The sequence below is a fragment of the Lepisosteus oculatus genome, chromosome 2 (assembly GCF_040954835.1).
Source record: "Lepisosteus oculatus isolate fLepOcu1 chromosome 2, fLepOcu1.hap2, whole genome shotgun sequence".
NCBI classification, from domain to species: domain Eukaryota; kingdom Metazoa; phylum Chordata; class Actinopteri; order Semionotiformes; family Lepisosteidae; genus Lepisosteus; species Lepisosteus oculatus.
The window spans coordinates 76047701-76059471 of NC_090697.1; the positions used below are offsets into that span (position 1 = coordinate 76047701).

Here is an 11771-nt window from a genome sequence, read left to right on the forward strand (position 1 = left end):
AGGATTATTGAACTATCTGGAGGTTATCTGTGCAGTATTAATATAGCCTGACACTGGTCTATCTTAAGACCCTTAATGGAAACTCAGCCTGTGTCTGGACTGCCGCTGTGCCAGTTCATCGGTACAGCCCAGACTCCAGGAGGCGAGAGCTCTGCTTATGCTGTGTGCCGGTCCTGCCTGAACACTATGAGGAATACATTAACTCTAAGCTGCACATAAACAGACTATTTAGGCTAATTTGTTCAATATATCAACGCTGGGAAAACTGAATCACAAGCAGGTTCACTGGATGAGGCTGTTAAATTCACCGTGCAAAACAGGAAGCACCACGCAGATCAGGGCATATGCATTGTCACTCTCACACACACACACAAACTTGCAAGGTGGGCATGTGGCACGCTGTAGCCCCTCCACTGCAGCACAGCACAAAGCACCCGCTAGAACAGACGGACAGCTGGAGGAACACCTCTCCCAGTGCAGAGCTGCGTGATCCATTCCAGGTTTTGCTGGGAGCTGCAGGCAGGCACTTTCCTGTAAGCCAACACCAGGTGCAGCCGCATTTCACAAACCTACTATCATGGAGGAAATGAGCACGTAGGCGGACTTGTGGAGGTTGTGCGGGAGTGCGCAGCTTTCGGCAAAACCTGAAATGGACCGGACAGCTGTGCAACGGGAGCCTGTACACTGATGAGCACAAGAGCTACATGTCAGCTATGAATTATAACATTCTGACGGGAGGGGTGCTTTGCAGGCATCGACGGCTCGATACTTGAGAAATCATGACCCACAAGACAGACAGGAGCAAAATCCTGCACCACAACCAACGCAGCACATTAAAATAAACACAATCGACCGGCAATAGCAACTGGACTCCCACTGTGCAGCAGGCTGAGCCAGTCCACATCTTACTATGAGCCGCAGGCTGCTGTCAGGAAGCCAGCACCAGGAAACGAACAGCCTGCGCTCGTTAGCTCATCTTGAATCAATCTGGACTGACGGTCACTTAAGCACACAAGTGCGTTTGTGTTTGTGCTTCGCTCACTTGTGCAAGAGCTTGTAGCCCCAGGGACCTGCACTTGGAACAATCAGCTGCACAACAGGAGTGTGATTTCTGCCCCTTTGATCTCTAACTGTGCCCTGCAACAGCGCAAGCCTTTCCTACCACACACAAACGTTTTCCCCAGCATCTGAACTCTGCTCCACGGCTCTGCGGACTTCACCCCGGGGCCAGACCAGCCTGCAAGGGGTGGTGAATCAGGCGATTCTTATTGTGCCACTAGTGGCTGCTTATTGTGCCACTCAGCTGCCCTGCCTCTTCTGACCAGCAGGAGGCGCTCTCTAGCTACATGTCCTCCCTGCAAGCTCGGCTGCCTCATGAGGGCACCAATATGTGGGGTTCCCCACAGATCGAGCGAGGTGCACAAACTACGCACACAAAAAATGTAGCCCTTTAACTTTCAGATCGAGCTCCAGCCCCCGAGCAGTAACGAATGCATTCGACCTCACAGAGCAACAACGACAACACCGTCCGGCCACCTGCACAAGAGCCCCCGCCGTATTAAAATGAGCAGCCTTGACCGTGAAAACACGCAGCAGGCATCAGAGAGGACACAAACACTGCAGCACCTGGCCGGAGGGCCTCATGACCGCTGGTGCAGGCGGTCTGTCAGGAGCCGACAGCTGCCCGTTTCTGGACAGGAAGGCGGGGTCACATTCTGACCCCCTGAGGACGGGATTCGCCGCGTCACCCCCACCCAGAGCTGGAAACGAGCCGCGGGCCGGTCCTGAGGGTCGCCTAGGCCGGACACCAGCGGGCAGGGTGCGTACGGCGGGGGCTCTGCAGGGCCGAGCGCGAGAGGAACCGGGACCGGACTCACTGTCTGTGCAGCGTGGCAGCGGGGCTGGTGCCGTCTCCCCGGTCCGCTCTCTCTCTGTCCCCGGCCCCCGGGTTCGACCCGCAGGACAGTCCCCTGGTCAGGCGGGCATGGGCCCGGCGGTCCCGGGGCGGGGCGGGGGGCGGCGGGGGAGGGGGCGCGCTCTGGGCCTCGGCGCGGGCCGGGCCGGGGTGGTGCTGCTGCTGGTGCCGGTCCAGCCGCAGGTCCTTGTTCTCCTGGCTGAGCCGCTCCAGCTGCCCCTCCAGCTCCTCGATGCGGCGCCGCTGGGTCTCCAGCAGCTTCTGCTGGCTCTCGATGATGTTGTTGAGCTCCAGCAGGTACTCCACGGCCCTGTTGGGGCTCTCGGGGGTCCCCTGGCCCCCTTCCATGGCCGCCCCCTTTCCGGCACGCACCCCAGGGTCACCCCGCGAGGAAGGGTGAGGGGGTGGTGTTGTTGGGGGGGGGGGGGGGCGGGAGGGTGAAGGGGAGCCCTGGCTGGCCTCTGCCGGTAAGTTGTTGATCACAGAAAATAAAATAAATCAGTCAGAAAAAAGGGGTGAGGGGGGGGTCCCCGATTACTCCTTCCCCCCTCCCCTCTCGGCCCCCCAACTGTCCTGTAACTCGCAAGACACTTCAAAGACAGCTGGTGGGGGGGTGGGGTGGGGGATGAGTTCAAAGGTCAAGCCGGTCCAGATCAGGTGGGCGGTTCGCCTTGGCGCTGCTGCTCCAGAGCCCAAAGCGACAGGCAGGCGAATCCGACCCGGGGTCCCGGAGCCGAAGCCCACCTGTCCCGTCCCGCCCTGCCCTGCCCTCCCCTCCCGCAGCGGGGGCGCCGGAAGGGGGGAGGGGGGGTGTAGACGGCCCCGCGAGCGGACAGGAAGCGCTCGGTCGGCTGGCCGGTGAGGCAGTTAGTCCGTGCGTGTGCGCTGTAATTCTCGGGGCTCCTCCGGTTAAGAAGCGGTTCCTCGGTCACCTGTCCCGCCCGGGGTCCCCGGGGTCACGGGAGGCGCTCTCTCCCCGGCGCTCGAGCGGAGGCGGCGGGACCCCCGCATTTCACGAGAGAGCGGCGCGGCTCCCTCGCCCCCAGAGTCGCTTCGCGGACAGTCCGTCCGTCCGTCCGGCAGCCCCGTCTCTTCTTCACCCCATACAGGTCGGGGGGGCGGTTCGGGGGAGTATCCCTCTTCTCTCAGTCCCCAACTCCCTCTGCCACCCCTCCCATACCGGGAGGATGCTCTCCCGCCGACGCCGTTGGCTCTGTAATCTCCTCCGCCGGACACACACCAAGCGCCTCCGGAGAAACTTGCGAGACGGTCCAAGAAAAGACTATTTGAAAAGTTCCTTCAATGAACCCCCTTCTTCACTGTCCAGCCTTCCTCCACCTCCTCCTCCCCCCCCCCCAATTTCCCTTTTTTTGGGGGGGTGGTGGCGGTGGACGGACTTCTTAATTTTTGCAGTCGTATTTAATTTACGTTGTCTGAATGCGGATCCTTTTTTTCTTTAAAAAAAAAATAACCCCCCCAAAACCAGAACGCCAGTCAATGAGAACACAGTTGAGAGAGAGAAGAGGTCTCTTCCCCGGGTGATACTTTTTATTTTTCGACTCCCCCACTCCTCTCCACCAAACCCCCAAACCCGCACCCCCGAGCCGATCCCACAACAGCCCCGGGACTGGCGAGCGGACTCCGTCCTGTCAGTCGCGTCTCGGTGCCAACTCAGCGATTTAGTGAATTTTTAACCCCGGGCCGTGAAGGAAAGCCGAGTGCGCCCGTCTCCATGCTCCCGGGCGAGAGAGCGGCGCCGCGGTACTTCTCCCGCAGTCTGCGGATTCACGCTGCGCGGAGAAACCCGGGACCGGGGGGCACTGTCCAGCCCGCCTGCCCGCTGGCCGAGACGCCAGACCCGCCGGCTAGCTGCGCTCAAAATGCATCGGTCGATCCAGAATTACAACACACGTCGAGGAGCCCTTCCGAGACGCACAGTCATATCGATTCTGGATGTGCTGGACGTGAATTCGGCCGTCTCTCCCCGCTTCTCAGAAATAAAAGCGTACAGATCACGGCACGGAATCGGGACGTGTCGACCGGGAAGCGTGGAGGCAAGGCAGGGATGTCGGAGAGCCCAGCGCTTACGGATTCAGCACAAGTGAAGTCCTGTCTTGATCGTGAGATGATTCGGGTGTCTTCCCCGACGCGAGTGTACAGCCTCTCCCGCAGCAACCTCGTCGTCCGCCTCGCAGTTCATATCCGCGTCCGGTCCGGTCAGGTTCTGCCGTACAATCCCCGGAACCGACGCAGGAAAGCGGATAAGTCCCTGCTGGCGGCAGCCGGGCTACTGCTCCCGCTGTCCACCTCCGCCATTCTGCACCGCCGCAAAATACTAAAATGCGTTTTTTTTATTGACTCGTCCCCCCTTCTCTTCAGCTAGTTACAGAGAGAGAGAGAGGGGTGGGAGGAGAGAGGGGGAGGTGGACGCTTGTATCTAAGAGCCTGTGTGTCAGTGAGGGTAACTGCGTGTGTGTGTGTGTTTTTTTGCCTGGTGCTGAATACCAACTCAATACCTCTCTGGAAAAAAAGACCGTGAAACTGGCCGAACCTTTCCCTGCCATTTTGGCTCTAAGGTACAACGGGTTCTAATGAGCCCTGTCATCCCTGGAGTCGGAGCCAAAATGGCGACTGCTTAGCACTTTGTGTCCCCCCCCCCCAGCCCAACACGCGCGCACACCTCCCCATGCAATCGAACAACTGTTTTAGAGAAGAGAGAGGGGAAAAAAAAGACTCCTCGGCTCTGTGCTGCATTGTCGCTGCAGAAGAACCGCACACACGCACTCGCACAGCGCCGGGGTAACTGTCATGACTCGGCAGCGACGCTCGCCCCACGGCGCTGGAGTTATGTAACAGCCCGCACGCTCCGTGGGTCTGCGCTGCACGGTCCGCCACTGCAGTCAGCCCCGTGAGGGTGATGCCGTCGGTCCAGTTACAAGGCAGCGTGCCGGGCGGGTTCTGGAGCTCGTCTGTCCCGTCATGGTTAATAAGTTGGCTCCAGTCCAGGTAGTACAGCGCATGACTTCACAGAAGTACAAGTTCGGGGTTCGGGGGAGTATCCCTCTTCTCTCAGTCGCCAACTCCCTCCTGGGAGAGGCAGCGGTGTGAGTCTTCATACAAGTACACGGGCTGTTTGGATAAAAATGGGCCACTTGTTCTCAGTTGGGGTTCATGTAAATGAGAGAATCATGAAGCCCTGGTTGTGCATTGTGTTGTGTGTGCGCTCAGGGACAGCTCTGTGTCAGGGGGTGTGATGGGTTGTGCAGTGCAGTTACATTGCTGACACTTATATAGCGCCCCCCCACATACACACTAACACAAATCCTTCAGCATCTTCAGATTCTGGGGGACAGACTCCTCCTGCTTTCTTGCAAATATCCTCCTTGTTTCCTTGGGAAATCCCATGGAGGAGATCCTGCAGGACAGCCTGACCGCAGGAAACCCGACTTCTTTTCAGACGTCAACAGCTTACGTCAGAGAAGTTTACGTCATCAGTTCACGAACGAGAAGGAGAACCTTCAGCCCATCCCATGTAAAAACAGCCCGGCGGACTTCTTCAGCACACAAGTGGGAACCTTGTGGAAGGGCATTTAAACCTGAGAACAGGAAGCACTTCCGTGCACAAAGGGTTGTAGGGGCATGGAGCAAGTTAACCAGCCATGTTGCTGTAGTTGATACCCTGGATTTTTTCAGGACCCAGCTGGATGAGATCCTGGGATCAATTAACAACTAAACTAGCAATCAGGCCGGATGGCTCCCCTCGTTTGTAACTGTTCTTATCATCTGAGATCGGATGAATTCCGCTAAGGCTCCATGACGGATGCAGGTGATTTCAGGACCCCTGCGGTCCTCCTCCCCCCGGTCCCCAGAATGTTTCATCCGGGCAGATCGCCACTGGCTGAGACGGCGGAAGAAGGCGGAGATGCGGGCGAGGGGCAGCTGTGTGAGTCCTGCTGTGCTCCCTAGGTGAGCATTACTCCTGTCGCGGGCCGGTGTGTGCGTCTGGCCTGCCCTCGGCGCCCCCGCCTGGCGTGAGCTTGCAGGTGCGGAGGCGACGCGCGCTGGTGTCGTGCAACAAGGAGGGAGCTGGGGCACACGGCATCTCTGAGCGCAGGCTGCACACAGGAGCCAGCAGCAGTGCCGAGGGATGGGGAAGAACATGCACATGACTGTCAGCAGCCTTACAAACATTGCTGCTGTAGAAAGCCTGTAACAGGAAAGTGGCTTCTAGATTTATCAACAATGAATTATTAGGTCAAGTTAATAAATGAAATATATATAATGGAAAAATGAACCCTTTCACTTAAATTAGAGATGAATAATTTGGTCAAATATTGGTCTAGATGGGTGGAGTACATTCAGTCTTTAAAGTCTGAATTTATCAAGATTCATAACAACTGAAGCTTGAGTTACGAATGTACATTCACATGCTTTGCTCTCTTGATAATCATAACATCTGCATCTTCCTTATGTTGAATGCATATAGTTTGGTTACGAGTGAGTAAAATAATTGTAAAATATTATAAGGGAACAGATAAGAATAGACTGCATTCTCAGTATGAAGTGTATTTGCAAATTTGTGTTGCAAATGATGAGTTGTCTAATGTCATTTGTACTTAAAATGGTTTTCTATGAAATCTATTAAATATTTCTAAAGAAATATTACCAAATTAGATTATTTTAGGAATTCTGCACTTCTCCTGCAATGTTCCAGAATGATTCTCTGTGTGTTTCCCTGTGTCTACCGCATTGCCATCCTGTCTTAGAGACTACCCACACGCTCTCAGTGTCCCCTGCTTGGTGCAGAATCCAGGGCAGGACAGATAAACCCAGACAGGCTCTGCCTATGGGGATCATCGTGGCGTGACACCAGCGCAGTGCTGGAGAACCCCCAGCTGGCATGCTGGGAGAAGTGTCAATCGGCGTGATCCCAGGGCTGTTACCGTACCGACTCACCGCGGTAAAGTTTCGCATCGCGAGGCATGGCTACCAAATCCGTCTGGTCCAGACTTTATACAAAGGGTGGTGGTGGTGGTGGGTCAGGAGCAAGATGTCCTCACCATGTGATTGAAACCAGTTCCCTGGCTTCTTTCCAGAAATGGCTGGATGAAACCCTCGGATTAATTAGCCACTAGCTACCAAACGAGCTAGATATGCCCAACGGCCCCCCATGCTACGCCACGGCTCCGGAGGACTCGTGGTTCCAGTACTGTCCCTAATTAGTCAATTAACCTCGGCCTATTGAAGGCAACTTTACTCACATCTCCCTGCTCAGTATTGGGTTTACCCTGGCGAGAGCTACTCCTCCTAAATCTCTGTGACTTTCTATTTGGATCTTGGCTTCCTGACCCTGGTTTTCCTCCCGGCTACGTCTCCTGATTTCGGTTTGGGCTTTCTGCTGTTTGTTCCGGTTTGGGCCCTCGGCTTCCTCACGGCTTCCGGCTCTGCTCCTACTTTGGTGCTTCCACCCGGCTCGACTACCTACGGCTTATGGACCTCGGCTTGCTCGCTCCACAACGTCTCTGGATATCGTTCAGGATTCTGCACAGGATCCACACTACTTATCCGTAACACCCTGTGTGCAAATATATTGTATTCTCATGCTCTGAGCCCTGGTTGCTTTTCGTACTCTGGTATTGGAACAACACGCAGGACCCCAGGGTGATCAGGCCTGCAGCTCTGGTGCAGGAGGGTGCTTCTGGTGTAAATGACTTTCTCTGAATGCAGCCTGGGTGACACCTGACCTGGAGGTGTGTGTCCTGTGCTGAAAGCACAGCGCTCTGCAAATGTCAGATCATTCCAGCTGAGTTCAGCGCACTGCAGCTCGGTGGACCTGGTGCACTGAACACACGCTGGGTGCGACTGCCCTGCGCTGCACAGCGAGAGGGTCAGCGCGCAGCGCTGTGCACGGGATGGTGTTTTATGTGCGGCGGGGCTGCTGTGTGCACAGAATATCAATGGGTTTGCATCATCGTGCGTGTGAAGGGTCTGTGTGCGCGTTTCACTGACTGTACGGGCTTCGTATGCCTGTTTGTTTGAAGCATTCACTACCCACATGCAAACAATCAATCTGCAGGTTCTGCATGAAATACAAATCCCACAGGATCTTGGAAGCAGAATCCTTACAGATCCTGGCACATATCCTTTTGGAGGCAAAACAAAGGATTCTCAAGGGAGTGTGGTAGGTGGAGGAATACGTCGGGATTCCAACCCCAGAGTCCGGCAGGGCTGTCCATGGGAATCGCACCAGATGCTAGGCGTCCAAGTCTTCTTCCAGCTGTGCGCAGCTGTGCAGTGATGGCAGACTGAGAGCACAGGGCATCAGTCTGGCACAGTGTGCATGGCTCTGGGACTCATAACTGTCCTGTAAACGGGGACAGCTAAACGAAGATCAGCAATAAAAAATATGAAAGATCACAATCAGAAGAATCGAATATGAATTAGTAATAAATACCCTGCAAAGAGCGATAGGCAGCTGAGATGGAAACCGTGCGCAGAGCAGGGCTCATGCGGCACATACTGCCTCAACAGACAGCAAGCGCGCGAGGGGGAGTGAGAGAGAGATGCCAGTCTCCGGATCTCCCACACAGTGTAACACACCAGCAGGTCTTAATTATTCATTCGCTACAAAACGATCTCTCTCCGTCTTTCCTCTGGTCTCCCAGTCTCTCTCTCTCTGCATCTCCAATGTCCGTTTATCGCTTCAGTGTGGATTTTGTCTTCTTACGGTATTTATTTTAAACATGTTTTGTAATCTAGCCATAAGCAAAATGTACAGTACATGTACATAAATCCACCCGCCCCGTTTTTAGCCATAAAAAAGATATCACTCCTCAGCATGAACATCACGGCAGCTCACTGCATAGAGCAGATCCTGCTGTATTAATTCCGCTCCCTTTTGTGACTGGTGTTGTGTCACCATTTCTCCGGCACTGAGCATAGGCTGCTTGTTCCCAGACTGGGTTGCAGGACTCACTTGCGAAGGAAGCAAATTTCCTCCTGCCCTCCCACTGCGAAAAGCAAGCAAGGTGAGGTTCAGTGGCTGGATGAGGATCCGAGATCCCAGTTCTCTGTGTTCCAGACCCGCCTGAGAAACCCTCCCTGCAGAGATAACAGAATGAGTGTAAACCGCAGAAAGGGAGAGTAATAAAGTGTGTGGTGGAGGTGGGGGAGAAGGGCTTTGACTTTTAAATTGCCTCTTTATTAAAGAATCCTTACAAAATCGCTCCCGGAAAAGCAATTTAAAGCAGCCTTTAAAGACAATTCCTTTTCATTCCACCAAGGACCACTGCTTTCCAAATTTGCCATCCAGAAATGTCAAAATATTATTCTCCTGTGCTGAATAATATGGCACTCCTATTTAATGAGAGGAAGATGTGACAGTCTCACTCCCTTCCCACACCGCGCACCAGTCAGCGGCACCGCCTTGCTTCAGAAACAATTTCCTCCTGAGGAAATTGTTGAGAGACACGCCGGGAGAGAGCTGAGAGACACGCCGGGAGAGAGCCGGGACCCGCGACTCTCAGAAGACCTTTCTTCCATCGGCACGGTACATTCCTTCTCTGCGCGGGTCACACAGCTGAAGTGGAAGAAAGAAAATCAGTGCGAACGTTTAGCAAAAGCGCTAGCTCCATCAATTCACCCGCAGGTTCACATTCAGAAGTTACAAAGGCGCTCTCCGCTCACAGCAGCCTCCGGGAGAGGAGGGAGAGGGAGAGGGAGAGAGAGGGGAAAAGACAGAGAGAGACACTGCTGAGCTCCACGCTCATTGAAAAGGCACTTCTAGGACAACGTCAGGATTGACACTTGACAGGAGAGAGTCGATCCCCTCCGAGGAATTGTGTGTGTTTTTGTCTCTCGTAAGCAGGGTTGCAGTTCCAGTATTATGTAGAACAGAGGTCCTGCAGTTCATGGCCACAGGCTGCAAAAAACACCTGTTCATGGCACAGCATGCCTGACCTTTGACCCTGAGCTCCCCAGGCCTTGCCTTTCTGATGGGTAAATCAAAGATCAAGCTAATTGAAAATCAGAAAGGCCTGCCGCTCAGGACCAGGGGCCGGAGACAGCAGGACTAGGGTCACGCCAGTCCCCTTGATGGAGGTTAAGGGTCAAACACAACTCCTGGGGAAGCCTCCTTGCATTCCCCAGACACCAAGACCAGATTATTACTCCAACAAAAAAAATCACAGCTCTAACAAATGTCCACTTGAGCTCATCGTTGGATCAATTAGTCTGATCAATTAGACTCTTTGCAGGTTCTCCCGAAGGTGAGACAGACAGCCCTGCGAGAGCCAGCCCTGGGCTGGAGAGTGAGCCCTAATGCCATGTGACAGTGCTGACTCAGCCCTCGTCACATGACTCACCTCCCACGTCACCCATCACATGACTTTCAAAACCGCTGGTGCAGAATGTGTTGAGACACCTCTCGCTGAAACTGTGAAACGCAGTCTACATCATAAGCAGGCTGGGGCTAGATTAAATCATCTTTCACACAGCCAATCCCTGATCCCAAACCCAGTCCTCAATGGTGGCTTTCCATTGTGTACAGGAAACCAGAACTCTCTGATGAGTACAGGGCTGCTGTACACACAGCTGTTGGGAGGGGTTTTGATTAGACTGAAGCTAGGTGGTCCAGTGGAATGGTGATCCATGTGTTAACTTTGTCATGAACCAGAGGACACAAGTAGAAACCATATAAAAGTGCATTTAAAACTGAGCTCTGTAGGTACAGTACTTTTTACATAAAGGGTTGTGGGAGTATGGAACAAGCTATGAAGCCATGCTCTTGAAGGCAATAACCTGGCTTCTTCTTCTCTTGGGTTTTAGATTACACTAAACAACAACCAATTACTGTATACCAGATGAGGCAGTCCTGTGCTGAAAAGCACTTGGCATTCCCTCACTTCCTTATAAGACACCCAGGATCACAGTGCAGGAAGCAGATCCTGAGCAGGTGTCAGATCCGGACTGCAAAATACGGGCAGGTCAATGCGACGGGATTCCTCGCGTCTGTGTTTGTGAATGTAAGCAAGTCAGTTAGTACCCAGAAGCCCTCAGCCCATGGCAAGACCTGGGATTCATCGCCCTGCTGTGCGCGGGACTCGGATCGCTGTCTTCAGAGACACGGGGTTTGGTTTCGTCACATGTGACCCGCAGCGTCAGAGAACGGGTGCCTTCGCTTCTCGTCTCTCTCCTGTCAGTGAAGAAACGGGGAAGAAATAAAATACATAAAACACAATAACTACATTCTGAGTTGAAAACACCTCTGTTTTTTGCTAGTAGAGAGGGCAACTTTCGCACTGTTGCCATGGAGAAAGACCCCTCAGTTGCCCCTGGAGATCTCCAGGGTAGCAACACGTGGTGCCATCTCTGGTAAAGAACGCAAAGATAATTGTTGGAAAAATGCTTCTGTATCACAAACTATCTGCTTTCAGTAGCGCTCAGCCTCTGTAAACTCCTACACATTTTTTATTATATTTTTACTTTTAATTCATTTCCACAAGCGGGGAGATGTGGCAGGAGTGCTCTGTCCTGTTTGCCCTTTTCCTCTCTGCTGCTCTACGTGTTCACACACACAGTGGAAATACAGTATGGGGCTGCAGCTACCGCACACTGCACACACACTGCACAGACACTACACACACTGCACAGACACTACACACACACTACACACACACTGCACACACACTGCACAGACACTACACACACTGCACAGACACTACACACACACTGCACAGACACTACACACACTGCACACACACTGCACACACACTGCACAGACACTACACACACTGCACACACACTGCACACACACTACACACACTGCACACACACTGCACACACACTGCACAGACAC

The 11771-nt window shown here is 53.7% G+C and overlaps 1 protein-coding gene across 2 annotated transcripts in view; it reads right to left on the bottom strand.

Annotated features, from left to right (window-relative positions):
• LOC107077936 (IQ motif and SEC7 domain-containing protein 2-like) overlaps window positions 1–4423 on the bottom strand; it is a 91786-nt gene extending 87363 nt beyond the window's left edge. The window contains exon 1 of one of the 2 annotated variants that reach the window (XM_069183982.1): window positions 1878–4423. In XM_069183982.1, coding sequence (XP_069040083.1) covers window positions 1878–2263 — 386 coding nt within the window. In that variant the 5' untranslated portion in view covers window positions 2264–4423. The remainder of the gene's footprint in view (window positions 1–1877) is intronic. The other variant, XM_069184010.1, reaches the window with a different exon arrangement.
• Between the last annotated feature and the right edge of the window lie 7348 nt (window positions 4424–11771).